The sequence below is a fragment of the Oncorhynchus gorbuscha genome, linkage group LG16 (assembly GCF_021184085.1).
Source record: "Oncorhynchus gorbuscha isolate QuinsamMale2020 ecotype Even-year linkage group LG16, OgorEven_v1.0, whole genome shotgun sequence".
NCBI lineage: Eukaryota > Metazoa > Chordata > Actinopteri > Salmoniformes > Salmonidae > Oncorhynchus > Oncorhynchus gorbuscha.
This window is the reverse complement of record NC_060188.1, coordinates 7,572,913-7,592,193: the sequence shown is the minus strand read 5'-3', so window position 1 is coordinate 7,592,193 and position 19,281 is coordinate 7,572,913. Positions and strand designations below refer to the sequence as shown.

Here is a 19,281-nt window from a genome sequence, read left to right as displayed (position 1 = left end):
TGCATGTTCATTAATTGTTTATGGTTCTTTGAACAAGCATGGAAAACAGTGTTTAACTTCTTGACGCACCCACCCCGTTACCGGGATCATTTTCATCAACATCTCGTGAGTGCAAACAACCGAAGATCATCAAAGGTAAGCGAATTAATTTGTTGTTTTTCTGACTTTCGTGACAAATCTACTTAGCTGCTAGCTGTTTGTAATATTTTGTCTACTGAGAAAGATGATCTTACATAAACGCATGGTATGCTTTCGCCGAAAAGCTTTATTGAAATCTGACACCCCAGGTGGATTAACAACAAGCTAAGCTGTGTTTTGCTATATCGCACTTGTGATTTCATGATAATTAAATATTTTTAGTAATTTAATTTGAAAAGAAAAGCAACAAATGAATTCGCTTACCTTTGATGATTTTCGGTTGTTTGCACTCACGAGACTCCCAGTTACACAATAAATGTTCCTTTTGTTCCATAAAGATGATTTTTATATCCAAAATACCTCCAGTTGGTTGGCGCGTTTTGTTCAGAAATCCACAGGCTCCACAGACGAAAATTCCAAATAGTATCTGTATTGTTCGTAGAAATATGTCAAACGTTTTTTATAATCAATCCTCAGGTTGTTTTTACAATATATAATCGATAATATGTCAACCGGAATGTAGCTTCTTCAATAGGAAGAGAGAGAGAAAATGGCTGTTCCAAGCTGTTGCGCATGAAAAACTCTGCTGGCACCCTGCCATCCATTGACGCGATGGGTTCTTTCTCGCTCATTTTTTCAAAATAAAAGCCTGAAACTATGTCTAAAGACTGTTCACACCTTGAGGAAGCCATAGGAAAATGAATCTGGTTGATATCCCTTTAAATGGAGGCAAGTCATCCAATGGAACAGAGAGCTTTCAGGAAAAACAGCACTTCCTTGTTGGATTTTCCTCAGGTTTTCGCCTGAAATACCAGTTCTGTTATACTCACAGACAATATTTTTCTATCCTAATCTGACAATTATATGCATATTCTAGTTTCTGGGGCTGAGAAATAGGCCGTTTCAAATGGGTACGTTCTTTAGCCAAAAACGAAAATACTGCCCCCTGCACTCAAAAGGTTAACTATGCAAAAGACTAGAAACATGATTGATTTGTAATTCATATATACAGAAAAAAAACTATGCATAACTCCCTTCATCTGCATTAATCTGAGGAACCAAGATAGTATTTCAATGACATACATAATTTCAACCAGTGGAGAATGTAAAACACTTTATTGAAAGAAGTTCATTATCCAGGTGTTATGAATACATAATACATTTATTGTAATTATGATAATTGACGATGACGGGACTGGCTTCCTCTCTCACATCAAAACATACATGCAGATGAGAGACAGGTGGATAGAGAGAGTGCATGATTAAGCCCTGTTTTTCTTTTATTCTAACACGGTCAGTCATCATAATCATCAGGAGGTGAAATTCAAAACTGACCTTGGATCATTAACTCTGGGACTACTACATCTGTCTGTATTTCAATGTAAGCATCTCTTTAATAATACTTCCTGTTGTCCCGACCAAGTGACCTCTTGCCTATGACCATGCTGTGCCCTCTGTGTCAGCCAGTTCAGATGCGGGAGGGGTTCATCAAAGCAGGTGATATAAGCTAGAGGATTTAGGGAGAAGGGGGAGAGGGATGAAGTGTAGAAGAGAGATGGTTATTGTGTGTGTGTGGTCTCATCTGGTGTCCACACTAAGAGACTACAGAGTACTTTATGCTGAAAAACAGACACATGAGGACAAACAATAGAAGATCATGTCAATAGAAGATACTATATGTGACGCAGACACCTATCGGAGTGTACCTGAAACATTTAAATATAGAGGGCTGTGTCTCACCACTTGGTTATTGCAAGGCCAACCCCCAGGGAAATCAGAACAGCAGCAACAGATAGCAACAGATAGTCCAGTGAAAATGGTTTATGTGGTGTAAATCTGAAAATTAGCAGCTGACATCTTATGGGTTTTTTCATTAATGCATGTGAGACAGGTTGCATGTACAACAAGACAGGCAGAGATGAAGAGAGAAAAAGAACACAGAACAGTTTAATTACCTCTGCTTATGGACACTTTACCCAGCAATAAAGCTTCCACGGCATGTTCCTCGGACAGTGAACATCTGGCAATATCTACATTTTCGACCCCTTGATCAGCTTAGCATAGTAGGAAACTGTATTATGAAATATATATATATACATCCAGCTCACATCTTACCTAACAGGGGACAACACAATTAAGCACTGCAGTGTTCCGCTAACGGGCGCTATTTGGCTAAGTCCACCTGCAGCCATTACATCGCATTACATAGCATTCCAGCTGCAGAGCATATCCTCTATAATGTGATCTAGAGCTCTTTGTGTCTGTCCTACAGTACAGCGCCCAGGCTAATGATGATCTAATACAGCTGGCTGAAACGTCATTAGGCTGGCGGCCAGGTAGACATCTCTATTATACAGTATACCCTCTCGCTGTCAGACAAGAAAAGTGAAGGGGCAATATCTTACCCCCTAGGAGATCTGTTTAGCTTATCCCCTCTTCCTTTCTTGTTTTCTTTCTCTATTTTTCGTTTTACCTCTTTCTCATCATCTCTCTCTCTCTCTCTCTCTCTCTCTCTCTCTCTCTCTCTCTCTCGTCCTCTCTTTCTCTCGTCCTCTCTCATCCTCTCTTTCTCCTCCTTCTCTAGTACTCATAGTTATTAAATTAAACATTCATGGCCTGTCTACTTTGATTAGTCTCAAGCCTGTGAGTAGAGGCTCCAGTCCAACCTGCAGTGTAGCCCAATGAATTCTAGTTACCCTGAATCTGATCTATGGGATGGAAAACGGAGAGGGAGTTGTCGGGAGGGCGCTAGTCATTTAGATTGAAGTGTGTATATCCCTTACTGCTGTGGTAACTTAAATACAGCACTGTGTGTACTGTATATGCATTAAGAATGCAGCCAGGGAACTTGAATGGAAAGCTTGCAAAGAATCCCAATACTTTTACATTGGATGTGGCTTATGAGGACAGTGATCATTTGACCGTTGTTTGTTCGTTCTGTGTTTTTTGGTCTTGAGTGTTTTGTCTGGGTGCCATCTTGTTATAACTGCCTCCCTCTCAGGGTTTCTACACTTTTTTTTAACTTGTTGCTTGTTGGCACCCCAAATTACAGCCTGTAAAACATGTTTTTTTGCATATGTTTGAAAATGTTCATTCTCAAATTACCCATGGCTCCCTTTCTCACGGAGGAAAGAAACAAAAGAAAATTGATGGACTTTTTCTCCTGATGATGTTATTGGCCCGACACTTTTAAATGAGGTGGGAGGGAGAACATTTTGGGCTAAGTGGCAAAGGCCTAATCTACTGCACACTGTGCTGAGACAAAAAGAGCTGTTCTGTGTTGGGATCATTTATACTCTCCCCCTTTGAAGTGCGTCCAAATCCCTTTCATTGTGCCCCTGAAAGATTAATTACAGAAAACCAGATCAATCAGTTAAATCCGCAACAGGAAAATTATTTTTGGAAAACCAATTTTCTACTACTTGGCCTCTCTCTCTCTCTCTCTCGAACGGAATATCTAAAGAAAAATAAAGAGGAAATAACTGGACTTCGGCATGCTAAAAATGTAACAGTAGGAATAGTTTGGGGCTCTCCCTAGTTATCAGTCAGTCAATCAATCAATTAATCAAATGTCTTTATAACGTCCCTTTTACATCAGCAGATGTCACAAAGTGCTTATACAGAAACCCAGCCTAAAACTCCAAACAGCAAGCAATGCAGATGTAGAAGCACAGTGGCTAGGAAAAACTCCCTAGAAAGGTAGGAACCTAGGACCAAACCTAGAGAAGAACCAGGCTCTGAGGGATGAAACTCTCAGTTTGTCATTACAGCATGTCTGTCTACTAAACCTTCAGTACATGCTCTGTGTGTGTTTGTGGGCATGGAGGAATGGCTAACCAAACGTTTTAAACTTTGTAATCAGACTATGGTTTTCTCCAGTGTAATTTAGCTCCAGACAGCCCTCTCTGTGCCCGACATAGGGAGGGCTGGTGTGTTTGATGTGTTCTGTCTGTTCTTTCAGACCCAGCTGGGCCTGGTTCTAAAAGTCAAGGGTGGTCAATTCTGGTCGAGGAGGGCGGAAGTAAATGTCTGCTCAGGCCCAGATTTATTAAGACACCTGATTCAGATAATGATGGTCTCTAAAATGAATATGGTGATTAGTTCATTTGAATTAGGTGTGTTTGTGCTGAGCTGGAACACAAACCTGCAGCTACTGCATACCCTAAGGGTTACGCTGAGTTGGCCACGTGTGGCGGCCGTGATCTTTTTATTAGCCAATAGGGGGCGATGTGTGTATAATTACTCTTTGGACAATTAATAGAAGCTCTTGTCCAGAGCCACTTACAATAAGTGTATTGAACCACATCCTCTCTTTCTTCCTGTTCCTCCTCCTGTTCCTCTCCCTGCAGGTGACGGTGGTGCTTCAGGAGTGTGCGATGAAAATGAAAGGGCTGATGCCAGCTGAGCTGCGACAGGAGCTGGAGGACACCATCTCCTCTCTCAAGTCTCAGGTAGGAACAAGTCCTGCATGGGACACTATACACAGGACACTCACAGCCTATATCGAACTCACCAAATTCAACTAATCCACATATCAACTAACTATCAAGATCTTGGTTAGTTGATTAATATGTTAGTGACCTAGAGTTGTTGACCCCTGACCTATATGGAGTAATACAGACCGAGGTCCCTGTATCTGGGCAATACACTCCATACATCTCACCATATAGACCTGCTTTCCTTTTCAGTGTTTCTTCAGATACCAACTATGAACAGTTTCCCTTTGCTGCCATTTTCTTTCCTGCTTTCCTCCCTCTCTACATATTGATAGAAACCCTCCCAGACTGAACCCACACTTAGTCTCAATGTGAGTGTCAGCATTGTTTGTTTGATTCCTTGGCCGTGATGAGGGGATATCATATGGTGGTGTAGACCAGACACCAGAGCCCATAGACATGGCTTTGGACCGGTCCACTTTGAAGCTCCCTCTCTTTCTCTAGGCTCCATCAGATCACACACAATTATTATTATCAATTACACCCCGCGTTTAACCACATTAATACTGCCGCCCAGCCGCCGCGGACGGTCTCCTATTAGTTTAACTGGGCCTTGTTCCACAAGAAACCTGTGGTGGGCGGCGGGAGGGATTTAGAATGTAAACAATAGGCCTTTCTGTGTCGGGCTGTGGTGGAGCGGGCTGAGGGAGAGGGGGGCCCCACTAACCAACCAACAACAACATTTGGAGGGGGCCCGCATTTCTAAACTCAAACTGGCCCCAACGGCTGGCTGCTTTGGATAGCTCCGGCTGGATCTCTTTCCAGTCCTGCCACCACAAGCCTCTACCATCGGATATGTTTATACGATGTAATTCACGACCAGAACGGCCTCCCTTTTCATTGAGGATGTCTTGGGTTTTGCACATTACGACGCATTATTTAACTGACAGAAAGAGAGACTCCATGGCATCCGACCGCAGTTCCGTTTTTGCACACTGGTGCTGTTACTCCTCTGAAAGAGGCAGCTCCGCCTCTCCAAATGAAACGCTAAATCTGTTCCTGAGGTTTCCATCCAAGAGAATGGAATGTACCATTGCCTCCAGTACAGTAGTTACACATCAATCAATATTATAACCTTTTTGTTTCATTTGATCTAAAGAGAAGGATTTTTATTTGTTTTCATTTGTTGTGGAAGACAGTAGTATGTACAGTGCCTATAAAAAGTCTAAAGCCCCCTTCAAACTTTTCACCTTTTGTTGCCTTATAGCCTGGAGTAAAATGCATTCAAATCGTTGTGTTTATCCATTGATCTACACATCCTACCCCACAACTTCCAAGTGAAAAAAATTGAAAAGCGATACAAAATAAAACTGAAATATCTTGGTTGTAGAAGTCTCCACCGCTTTCTAATAGCAATCCTAAATTAACTCAGGTGTAACCAGTCACCTTCAAAATCACACACCAACTTAATTGGCCTCCACCTGTGTTGAATTGTAGTGATTCACATGATTTCAGGATCAATTCAGCAGTTCCTGTAGGTTCTGGGTATAACAACTTCTAAGGCCTGAATATCCCTTGGAGCACGGTCAAGACGATTATTAAGTACAGTAGAAGGTGTATGGCACCACCAAGACCCTGCCTAATTCAGGCCGTCGCTCCAAACTGGATGACCGAGCAAGTAGGAGTCCAATGGCAACTTTGAAAGAGCTACAGGCTTTTATGGCCAAGACTGGTCAAAGTGTGTATGTGACAACAATATCCCAAGCACTCCACAAATCTGCCATATAGGGTGGCAGGATGGAAGCCATTATTCAAGAAAGCCCACCGGTTTTGAAGTAGGCAAAGTAGCCATGTGGCAAAATGTTTTGTGGTCTGACAAAACTCAAATTGAACTTTTTGGCCTAAATGCAAAGCGTTACGTTTGGCCAAACCCAATACCCATCATACCCGCAAACCCATCACCCAAAGAACACTGTCCCTACTGTGAAGCATGGTGGTGGTAGCATCATGTTATGGGGAGGTTTTTCAGTGGCAGGTTCTGGGAGACTAGTCAGGATCAAGGGAAAGATGAACAGAGCAAAGGAGAGATCCTCCCTTTTCTCACTTATCAGGATAGAAGGGGCAATGAATGAAGCAATGTACAGAAAAGTCCTTGAGGAAAACCTGCTACCCTTTGCAAGAAAGCTGAAACTGGGACGGAAGTTCCGCTTTTCAGCATGACAACGACCTGAAGCACACAGCCAAAGCTACGGTGGAGTGATTAAGGTATAAAAAAGTACATGTCCTTGAGTGGCCCAGTCAGAGCGTCCCATCTAAATTTAATAAAAAATTGAAGATTGGTGTCCATCTATGCTCCCAAAGGAGCTTGACAGAGCTTGAGCAGTTTTATAAAGAAGAATGGTCAAATATTGCCAAATCTAGGTGTGCAAAGTTGGTTGAGACCTATCCCAACAGACTGCTGTAATGGCTGCCTACGGTGCTTCCACCAAGTATTAACTCAGGGGGGTGGAGACATGTCCAATTATGATATTTAAGTTTTGTATTTTTAATAAATACTATTTTCACTATTTTAAAAAATGTCCTTAAGTGTGGAGTATGGCGTGTAGATATATTTGTAAAAATGCATGAAACTGAGGCACTGACAAACCAAATGTGAAAAAGTTGAAGGGGGTGTAGACTTTCTATAGGCACTGTATGTAGTTAAGGCCTGATACTGCCTCATCTAACCCTTTGGAAGTGAACTCTTTCACTGTATGTAGTTAAGGCCTGATACTGCCTCATCTAACCCTTTGGAAGTGAACTCTTTCACTGTATGTAGTTAACTCTTTCACTGTCCCCGTAAAGTACTAGTGGACCAGCTTTACTGACCCCATGTCTTAGATTCTCATGGTTTCACTACTGTATCAAAATCCTAACCTCTCACCTATAATCTCACGTCTTACTCCCTAGTCCCCTACTCCCGTATGAATTATCCCTAGCCCCTACTCCCGTATGAATTACTCCCTAGTCCCCTACTCCCGTATGAATTACTCCCTAGTCCCCTACTCCCGTATGAATTACTCCCTAGCCCCCTACTCCCGTATGAATTACTCCCTAGCCCCTACTCCCCTATGAATTACTCCCTAGTCCCCTACTCCCCTATGAATTACTCCCTAGTCCCCTACTCCCCTATGAATTACTCCCTAGCCCCCTACTCCCCTATGAATTACTCCCTAGCTCTGTAGTCCCCTATGAATTACTCCCTAGCCCCCTACTCCCGTATGAATTACTCCCTAGCCCCCTACTCCCCTATGAATTACTCCCTAGTCCCCTACTCCCCTATGAATGACTCCCTAGTCCCCTACTCCCCTATACTCTCCCTAGTCCCCTAACTCCCTAGTCCCCTACTCCCGTATGAATTACTCCCTAGCCCCCTACTCCCCTATGAATTACTCCCTAGCCCCGTACTCCCCTATGAATTACTCCCTAGCCCCTACTCCCCTATGAACTACTCCCTAGCCCCCTACTCCCCTATGAATTGCTCCCTTCAACCCCTACTCCCCCATACTCTCCAATGCTTGCCCCCTATTGCCTTAACCCTTTTCTATCTCAACCCCTTCTCTATCACTCTACTCCTATACTCTCTTACTGAGCCCCTACTGTGCATTGATCCCTGACCCACTACTGTGTGTGTTGACCCCTTACTCTGTGTTGGCTGCAGGTGAACTTCCTCCAGAAGAGAGCTTCTGTGTTACAGGAGGACCTGGATGCCTGTCACAGCAGGAGGTAAATGTCCTGTAATGTGACTGTGATCGAGGCCTGGTGGTGGAAGCCTTTGATGTCTCGTCCATCCATCATGCTGTCAGAGACACTGGATGTGTTTATGGAAAGCATCTATACATACCCTGTGATGAGAGTGGCCATTCAAATAGTCTGCTGCTGCCACCTGGGACAATGCTGTGATCTATCTGGGTGAACATAGGAGGCGTCGAAGTCACTCAAATTAACCCACCCAAACCCAACTCAGTCATTTCATTTACTACATTGATTTGACAGGGACAATGCACATCAATCAATATTTCTGTAAATGTGCCAGATTTTCCATCTGTAGTCCCGGGCAGGTAGTCAAAACTGAATCTTCTCTATCCTCTTTGATTAATATAATAGACTGTTGAGAGATGTGACGTTCATGAAACATGTGCTTAAACAACCCTCCCTTTTCTCTCCTGTCCTAAACCCCTCCCCTCACCCAATCTAGGTAACCATGGGCTGTTCTTCCCTTGGCCACACCCATTATCCGGACATGAAGAATAAGACAGTCTATCAGATGTGAGAATCATCGCCACAGTTACCAGGCATCACACATCTGTCATGCCATGGGTGCACCAATCAGTTGTGCCAGTTATGTTAGCCACACCCACACTGTTTTTAACCACTATGGATTTGTACATATTTATTCACTGTCAGATTTTTTTCACATTCCCCGTTATAAATCAATAATTTTTCATAACTTTTTGTGGATGTTTAATGTGCGTACTATCCATACATATACTATAAATACAAAATGATGTGGACACCCATTTAAATTAGTGGATTCTGCTATATCAGCCACACCCGTTGCTGGCAGGTGTTTCAAATCTAGCACACAGCCATGCAATCTCCATATAGAGACATTGACACTAGAATGGCTTACTAAAGAGCTCAGTGACGTTCAACAATTCAGTTTGTCAAATTTCTGCCCTGTTAGAGCTGCCCTGGTCAACTATAAGTGATGTTATTGTGAAGTGGAAAAATCTAGGCACAACAACTGCTCAGCCACAAAGTGGTAGGCCACACAAGCTCCCAGAATGGGACCGCCGATTGCTGAAGTGTGTTGCATGTTCGTTGGGCGCTTCATGAAATGGGTTTCCATGGTCGAACAGCCACATACAAGATCGCAATGCCAAGCGTCGGCTGGAGTGGTGTAAAGCTCGCCGCCATTGGACTCTGGAACAGTGGAAATGCGTTCTCTGGAGTGATGAATCACGCATCACCATCTTGCAGTCCGACGGACGAATTGGATGTGGCGGTTGCCAGGAGAACGCTACCTGCCCCAATGCATAGTGCCAACTGTAAAGTTTGGTGGAGGAGGAATAATGGCCTGGGGCTGTTTTTCATGGTTCAGGATCCTTAGTTCCAGTGAAGGGAAATCTTAATACTACAGCATACAATCACATTCTAGACGATTCTGTGCTTCCAACTTTGTCGCAACAGTTTGGGGAAGGCCATTTCCTGTTTCAGCATGACAATGCCCCCGTGCACAAAGCGAGGTCCATACAGAAATGGTTTGTGGAGATCGATATGGAAGTACTTGACTGACCTGCACAGAGCCCTGACCTCAACCACATCAAACCCCTTTGGGATGAATTGGAAAGCCGACTGCAAACCAGGCCTAATCACCCAACATCAGTGCCCGACCTCACTAATGCTCTTGTGGCTGAGTGGAAGGAAGTCCCCGCGGCAATGTTCCAACATCGAGTGGGAAGTCTTACCAGAAGACTAGAGGCTGTGGTAACAGCAAAGGGAGGACCAACTCCATATTAATTCCCATAATTTTGGAATGAGATGTTCGACGAGCAGGTGTCCACGTACATTTGGCCATGTAGTGTATGTTGTTTTTGTGATTCCATGAGACATACTTCAAAATCAAGTTTTATACTGAATGTACATACCGAATGCATTGTTTTATTAAAGTCATTTTTTCATCATATTAATTTGTTTGATTGTCAATGAACACCTCATTTCTCATCTTAACAGTGTTTTGATCCCATATGTAATAAAAATATTGTATTCTTTTTGAGTTGACACACAACCTCAGCTTGCAACGAATAACGATCTACTCTTTACGACCAAGCCAGAGACCTTGAATCTTCATTGCTCCCATTGGAGTGTGGCAGCCATGTTCTATTCTGAACAGTAGTTCTGTTGTATTGGGGGTTTGTGGTTGGTGCAGATAGAGACCTCTGGTAGTAATGGTGGAACATCCAGCCAAACAGAACAGTAGTTTAGTAGTGTTTCTGAATGACTCTGGCTTATACCATTGTCTCCACTGGAAACCCATGATGACCTTAGACGTTCCTGGCATTGCTGTATTTAAGCAGTCCCCCCTAGTCAAATACACAATGGTTTTGAATGACATGAAAACAACTAGTACTATTACTACTTCTTCAAACTCCCGTCACAAGTAGATGCTTCAAGATGTAAGAATAAGGACTGTGCAGGAGCAATATTTTGTGAACAGACACAGCATAAACATTGCTACTGCATAGCGGGTTCGATTGAATGCGGATGAGGATGATAACGTTTGTGTGTTTAGGGAGAGGCCTGTATAGTTTACCACTCTTATTACGTATCGTATTATGCTGGACAAGGAGGAATGCATGGGTTTCAATGCTGGCCGGTTCAAGGGAATCCTCATTTCCTGGAAGAAGACGGGTTAGGTTTGAGGCATTATTATGATGTTCCAAAACAGCAGATTTCATTTCAAACAAGCCCTGCGTCCCCATTAGCATTGGAATTGCTTTTCTTGTACGCGTGCTGTTGCGCACTTCCTCAAATTCCCATTGTCCGTGACCTGCTCTACGGTTTCCAAGCGTAACACTACACCACTCCGTATTTATTTTATGTGCTGATTCTGCTGCCTGGGCAGAGAGAGAGAGACTTTCACACCGAAAGGAACAGGAATTTAGTGTTTGGGCACCAAGCCTTTGTAGAGTCTGTTGTTTGTGGAAGGAGAGCATGGAGGACTCTCATTCCACCACAGTTGCATCCTAAGACAGTACTAGAACCCCTGCTTGAGAAGACTCATTCAACCATTGGCTTCTTGGTAAAATGCACATGAGGGGTACTTCAGGGGTGCTCCGGGCAGAGTAAATTCAGTTGGTGTACAGTAAGAAAAGGTTGGGAACCACTGTCCTAAGAGAACATGTGTGACCCTTCTCAATGAGATGTGCTAGCAGAGAAGCTGGGGTTGGTGGGTGGTTGGAGGTTAGGGGTGTGTTTGGGAAGAATGGAGTCGATGGTTTTGGATGTGAATGTGTGTATTTAGGTTGTCTGAATGAGCTCAGCTTTAGGGTGTGTGTGTGTGTGTGTGTGTGTGTGTGTGTGTGTGTGTGTGTGTGTGTGTGTGTGTGTGTGTGTGTGTGTGTGTGTGTGTGTGTGTGTGTGTGTGTGTGTGTGTGTGTGTGTGTGTTCATCACTACAGACCCTGGTTTGATTCCAGGTTGTACCACAACCAGCCGAGATTGGGAATCCCATAGAGCGCCGTACAATTGGCCCAGCATTGTCCGGGTTAGGGTTTGGCCGGGGAAGGCCGTCATTGTAAATAAGAATTTGTTCTTAACTGACCTGCCTAGTTAAATAAAGGTTAAATAAAAAAATAACTCAGGCTTTGCATGAGGCCCGGGCTGGAGCATTGGTGCTAAAGGTCAGAGGAGGAAGTGACCCCAGATTCGCTCATTTACATTTAGGATGCATCTCAATAGTCTAAAGTAACTTTCATCTACGTTGATGTGAATGGACTAGACAGGTGTCAAATTCCTGATAGACATTCCACCATATTATCTTACGTCATACTGTGTTCCAACAAGTTACTTCAGACTGTTGAGATGCCAAGAATGTACTCCTTTATATCTGTCTGCACATAAAATAACTGAGAGTACCTTTATGACACTTCTTCCACACAGCCAACCCAACTGCATAGATCAAAGGTCTTCCTCCTCTCCTCCCTCCTCTCTGTGTTATCTCCCCATCAGAGACAAAGTGCCGACACTGTGACATCATAAAAGGGAGACGGATGTTCCACTGTCCCAGAGTTCTGTATCCCTCCGCCTGGTGGCACAGAACCGAAGCACACCCAGGCAATCCCAAAGAAAGTGTGTGCTGGGGATTTGTTAGTTCCAAATCCATGAAGCACTGGTGTCTTGAGTGATTTTTGCTTTGGAATATGGTCTCTGTGATGGAGAAAGGTCATAGGGGTACTGTTTAGGGAATTGCAAGGTGATTTGAGGTTGAGTTGTCTTGCTAGTACAGTTTGTGGGTTATGCATGGTGATGTGTGTAAGCCTACTGTCTCTGATTGACTGTGTGTGTGTGTGTGTGTGTGTGTGTGTGTGTGTGTGTGTGTGTGTGTGTGTGTGTGTGTGTGTGTGTGTGTGTGTGTGTGTGTGTGTGTGTGTGTGTGTGTGTGTGTGTGTGTGTGTGTGTGTGTGTGTGTGTGTGTGTGTGTGTGTGTGTGTGTGTGTGTGTGAACATGCTAGTAAAGTCAGTGGATCTTTTTATAGAGTTGTTTTCTGACTTAGTCCCCAGGAGACCTGTGTTTGGCTGCTCCGCTCTGCACAAACTGCCTGCATAAATAACCCTGTTTATCACTACAGCATCTCCTCACACACACACACAAAGCAGTGTCTCCTCACTCTTTATCTCCTCCCTATTTATTTATTCTGTTTCCCGTCATGTTTTTCCTCCACTCCTAGAGGTTCTAGAGGTTGATATGGCGATGATCGCTGATGTTGACGGCAAACAGTGTTGCTAGTTTTTTCCAGGCCATCACTCAACTCCTGAGTTGTCCCTGAGTTGCAGTAATGCTGATACGGTAGCCACCTGAGAGGCCCACACACACACACAAGGCCGGGGATGGCTGTTAGACACTGGGATAGATAGCAGCTAGCTGTGGTGTCTGTCTGAGTGAATTTGTGTGATTGCAGGATGGAGTTTTGTCAGTGCTGATAGTATAAGTTGAAGTGAGGCCCAGAACAGAACGCTGTGCAGGGCGTTAGTATAGTTCCTCTCTACTCCACCCTGTTCAACTCAACTCCACCCAAGCCAGACCTGAACAGAAAGGTCTGATTCCAGTCAAGTCTTGGGTTGAGATGTCTGATTATCAGTCACATACGCTTGTAGAGATCTGTCTTTCTCTCTGTCTCTCTCTCTTTCTCACTCTTTTATTTTTCTCTGTATTTCTCTTCTCCCTCTCTGTACCTCTCTCTCTCTTGTGCTCTCTCTCTTTCTCTTTTCTTTCTCTGTACCGATATCTGTCTGTCTCCATCTCTCTCTTCCTCCCTCCTCCCTTTCTCTGTCTTGAACACTGTCTGACCCATTGTCTTACCCTCCAGCAATACACTTGGTATGAACTTAAAATGTACCTCAAAACGCTTATCATATATTTATAGACACACCCCATCACCACATTTTATCAGCCTAGGCAGTCTACAACTAGGCATGGCTAGTACATATTTTAAAGGAGTCATTCATTTGTGTAGTAATGTTATGAAATACATTAGCTAGAATGATACTGAATATGAGCGTATAGGTCTAAAAGTCTACGCCAAGTATGAGATTTTAAACTAAAGCCTTGGTGGCATGTCCCTTCTCAACCCTCAGGCCGTTAATGTAAACCCTTGGTGGCCTGTCCCATCTCAACCTTCATGCCCTTAAACTAAAGCCTTGGTGGCCTGTCCCCTGTCAACCTTCAGGCCCTTAAACTAAAGCCTTCGTGGCTTGTCCCGTCTCAACCTTCATTCCCTTAAACTAAAGCCTTGGTGGCCTGTCCCCTGTCAACCTTCAGGCCCTTAAACTAAAGCCTTGGTGGCCTGTCCCTTCTCAACCTTTAGGCCCTTAAACTAAAGCCTTGGTGGCCTGTCCCCTGTCAACCCCTGAGGTTGTGTCCACATCAGACTATGGTCCACCATCATCATGGTGATAATCCTGATGATGCTCCTGACCACGGTAGTGGAGAAACAGGAAGTAGGAAGTGGATCTATCGGAGAGGTAGCCACTAGATGATCATGTTAGAAAGGACAAAATGGTGACTTTGTTCATATTCCAATGCACGTTTAGGGTTAGAGATAGAGATATCCTTAGAGTGAGGGTTAAGGTTTGTGGTTTAAATCCTTAGGATTAAGGTTAGTGGTTAAAATCAGATTGGTGGTCACAGCGTTCCATACTTCTGCCCTTTTCTTGCAGGCCAGATATGGATGTCTATCTGTGACCAACCACACATTTTATTGTAGTGAACACCTGAGAAAATACCTACGTTCTGTCCTTACCAGCATGGCCAGATAGTGACGTCCTCTCTGAAACGGGTGTCCATCAGCCCTCAACCCCAGAAAGGCGGTCAGAAAGAGAAAGGCAGTAAGAGGAAATGAAAGTTATTTGAGAGGAGAGCTTCATGGCCAAATGGGATTTGACTGTGCATCCCACATTGTTTTTATACATTGGTAGACTTAAAAGCCATGCGCAAAATGGGATTAAAACTGGGGGGAAAAGACAAATAAATAACCTTCAATAATAACCTCTCTCTTTTTCTCGAGGCCTACTTCTCTTCTTTCGCTTTCTTTCATCTCCCCTTTCTCCCTATCTATTTCATTCTCTCTTTTCATTCTCTTCATCCTCCTCTCTCTCTTTCATTATCTCTTCCCTCTCTCTCTCCCTCCTCTACCCAGCCTCAACATTTATCCCACAGTCGCTCCTCATCAGAATGCACCGGTTGCTGTTGAACTCCTGTACTCCCACACTACAGCTGCCGCTGTGCCGCCACAATCCTTCAGAGGCTATTTGGGTTTGAAATTAAAGTTATTTTCCTCAAATTGAACCTTTTAACAAGACACTCTCTTCCCTCCTCCTCCTCAGTTCCAAACAGCCCCATAACAAGCTGGTGAATTGTTGCCCTTCTTTAGCTCACTCTAAGGGTATTAGGCACCATGTCCAACTTCAAAGCCTCTCTTAACTCCACACTTTAATTGTCTGCTCTCCCGGCTCTCTCACAGCATGCCATCTGATTCTGCTAACAACTGCACTTCTCCTTCTCCTTTCGTTCCATCTCTTTTTCCCCTCTTCCCCTCCTCTCCTCTGTCCCTCTGTTGTCCAATCCTTCCATATCTTCTTCTCTTCCTCTGTCCCTCTGTTGTCCAATCCTTCCATATCTTCTTCTCTTCCTCTGTCCCCTGTTGTCCAATCCTTCCATATCTTCTTCTCTTCCTCTGTCCCCCTGTTGTCCAATCCTTCCATATCTTCTTCTCTTCCTCTGTCCCCCTGTTGTCCAATCCTTCCATATCTTCTTCTCTTCCTCTGTCCCCCTGTTGTCCAATCCTTCCATATCTTCTTCTCTTCCTCTGTCCCCCTGTTGTCCAATCCTTCCATATCTTCTTCTCTTCCTCTGTCCCTCTGTTGTCCAATCCTTCCATATCTTCTTCTCTTCCTCTGTCCCCCTGTTGTCCAATCCTTCCATATCTTCTTCTCTTCCTCTGTCCCCCTGTTGTCCAATCCTTCCATATCTTCTTCTCTTCCTCTGTCCCCCTGTTGTCCAATCCTTCCATATCTTCTTCTCTTCCTCTGTCCCCCTGTTGTCCAATCCTTCCATATCTTCTTCTCTTTCTCTGTCCCCCTGTTGTCCAATCCTTCCATATCTTCTTCTCTTCCTCTGTCCCTCTGTTGTCCAATCCTTCCATATCTTCTTCTCTTCCTCTGTCCCCCTGTTGTCCAATCCTTCCATATCTTCTTCTCTTCCTCTGTCCCCCTGTTGTCCAATCCTTCCATATCTTCTTCTCTTTCTTTGTCCCCCTGTTGTCCAATCCTTCCATACCTTCTTCTCTTCCTCTGTCCCTCTGTTGTCCAATCCTTCCATACCTTCTTCTCTTCCTCTGTCCCTCTGTTGTCCAATCCTTCCATATCTTCTTCTCTTTCTCTGTCCCCCTGTTGTCCAATCCTTCCATATCTTCTTCTCATCCTCTGTCCCTCTGTTGTCCAATCCTTCCATATCTTCTTCTCTTCCTCTGTCCCCCTGTTGTCCAATCCAATCCTTCCATATCTTCTTCTCTTCCTCTGTCACCCTGTTGTCCAATGCTTCCATATCTTATTCTCTTCCTCTGTCCCCCTGTTGTCCAATCCTTCCATATCTTCTTCCCTTCCTCTGTCCCTCTGTTGTCTAATCCTTCCATATCTTCTCTTTCTCTGTCCCTCTGTTGTCCAATCCTTCCATATCTTCTTCTCTTCCTCTGTCCCCCTGTTGTCCAATCCAATCCTTCCATATCTTCTTCTCTTCCTCTGTCCCTCTGTTGTCCAATCCTTCCATATCTTCTTCTCTTCTTCTGTCCCTCTGTTGTCCAATCCTTCCATATCTTCTTCTCTTCCTCTGTCCCCCTGTTGTCCAATCCAATCCTTCCATATCTTCTTCTCTTCCTCTGTCCCCCTGTTGTCCAATCCTTCCATATCTTCTTCTCTTCTTCTGTCCCTCTGTTGTCCAATCATTCCATATCTTCTTCTCTTCCTCTGTCCCTCTGTTGTCCAATCCTTCCATATCTTCTTCTCTTCCTCTGTCCCCCTGTTGTCCAATCCTTCCATATCTTCTTCTCTTCCTCTGTCCCCCTGTTGCTGTTGTCCGTTCCTTCCATCTCTCTTCTTCTCCTCTCACCCCCTGTCATCCTCTCTTTCGTTCCCCATCTCCTCTCCTCTCATCGGCCCCTGGCTCCTTTAAAGGCATTGTCCCCTTGTTGTCACCTCTTTAAAGGAGGGAGACACCATTTCCTCTTTGGAGTTGTTTTGCCTCTGGTGTGTACACACCAAACAAATTAGAAACAGTAAACCCATGTCCTCTCAATTCAATTCTCTGCCTCTCTCTCACTCTACCCCACCCCCCACCTTCTCTCCAAACGGACATTCACACTTACTTGTACTCACGGGCCCTCGTTGATAATTGCCATAAGCCTCCCTCTTGGTTTCATTTTCCATTGTCCTCCACCAAATTCTTGGGTCTGGCTTGAGATAAAGGGATGATGACTTCAAAGGGAGCTGCTAAGAGTTTAACCCCGAGCTGAAAAGGAGCAGCAGACAATAGGATAATTGAGAGCAGTTACTGATCACAGGGCTACAGCACTGAGAGGAGAAGGCAACTAACACACACACACAGTGACACACTTTCACACTGATTTCCACACTCAGACACTCTCACACACTCATACTCACAGATGTTCACTCTCACACATACATTCTCACACACATGCTCACACACACACTCTCACACACAATCTCACATACACACACATTCTCACACACATGCTCACACACAACTCTCTCTCTCTCTCTGTTTAGTGTGGAGTTTACAACAGCAGCTGAGATGGCCGGTAGCTAGCATGGGGAGGACAGGTCAGAGCTGTTACAATATACCCCCAGCCATAAAAGCACCAAAACATCAGGGGTAGCTAACCCTGCCCTGCTCCTCTCCCCTGTTATGTATCGTTTTATAGGGCCAGGGCAGAATAGGGGTCACTAGGGCCAGGGCAGAATAGGGGTCACTATGGCCAGGGCAGCTCTGTTCCAGGTCAGAATAGAGGTCAGGCTCAGTAGGGCCTGAAGGTGGAGACTGAGGTGTCCTCGAAGGGGGCCTTGCCATATCAAAGGCCCCGAGTGGGACACGGGGGCCCATCTGGCCCTTGGCAGTAGCAGGAGGTAGGAGGTATAGGGCTATTTCCATGGGGATGGGGTTTTATCTCTGTGTGTTTACTGTCAGAGGTTAGGTTACCCCCCCCCCCCCCCCCACCGTTACACCACCAACGGTAAACAAAGGGTTATGGTGTTGGGTTAATGTTCTATGAGTGAGAAGGGAGATAGATAGAACATCTGCACAGCCAATGGCTTTGAGAAGGAGCTGCATGGATATCCCAATAAACACTGACCTAGTCAGCCATCTTGTTCAAAGACTAGTTTACAGCGTACTTAGTTGCTCTACTAATCACTGTATGGAGTCCCAGAGGGGACAAACAAGGCAGTCTTCTAAAGTAACATCCAGATGTCCATGAAACCACTGTCTGCCACAGACAAAACAAGCCCCACAGCTGCTTGCGTCAGTCAATGAGTGCATTATGGGTAGAATGGCAGGGTTGTCTACTACGGGCCTTCTCTCCATCCCATCACATACTCCTCCTCCTTCCATCATACTCCTCCTCCCCCCTTTTAGTGGTGTATAAAGCCGGGCATTGATATCATTGATATAAAAGGTGGCCTCGTGTGCCAAAGTTGTAGAGCAAATGGGACATTAATAGAAAGGAGATGATTGATAAAAAAGGAGAAGAGGCTAAATGCTAAATCAAACGTAGTGGTTGTACTCTTCGGTCCACTCTATCCATGTGATAAAGCCTAGCTATTAATCCTACATTGAGGGAAAGATTTCTCTAGTGTGAAATCAACATAATAGTTTTAAACAGATGTATTTTCAAGCTGTTAACCATGGAGTAAATCAGACTAATTTATTTTTTCAGTTATGATTGGGTAAGGCTGTTGTTCTAAGCTCATGAGACATTAAGAAATTATATTTAAGCAATAAGGCCCGAGGAGATATACCACGGCTAATGGCTGTTCTTAAGCACGACAAAACACGGAGTGCCTGGATATTGGCCATAGATCAGAAACACCTGAGGTGCCTTATTGCTATTATGAACTGGTTACCAACAATACATTAACACAGTAAAAATCAATGTTTTGTCTTTCCTGTGGTATATGGCCTGATATACCACGGCTGTCAGCCAATCAGCACTCAGGCTCGAACCACCCAGTTTATAATCTTCAATGACCAATGGGTTATATTATATTGTTAATTGAAATGAACATAGAATTGCAGTAGCTATTGCAAATCTCCTTCTGTAGCTCAGTTGGTAGAGCATGGCGCTTATAACGCCAGGGTAGTGGGTTCGATCCCG

General features: G+C 44.3%; 1 protein-coding gene across 4 annotated transcripts in view; it reads left to right on the top strand.

The window, feature by feature from the left end:
- The window catches only part of cep112 (centrosomal protein 112), a 263,230-nt gene extending 253,660 nt beyond the window's left edge, over positions 1–9,570 (top strand). For all 4 annotated transcript variants that reach the window (XM_046306159.1, XM_046306155.1, XM_046306156.1 and 1 more), the window contains 3 exons: positions 4,488–4,589; positions 8,275–8,339; positions 8,812–9,570. In XM_046306159.1, coding sequence (XP_046162115.1) covers positions 4,488–4,589; positions 8,275–8,339; positions 8,812–8,815 — 171 coding nt within the window. In that variant the 3' untranslated portion in view covers positions 8,816–9,570. The remainder of the gene's footprint in view (positions 1–4,487; positions 4,590–8,274; positions 8,340–8,811) is intronic.
- Positions 9,571–19,281: the final 9,711 nt, after the last annotated feature.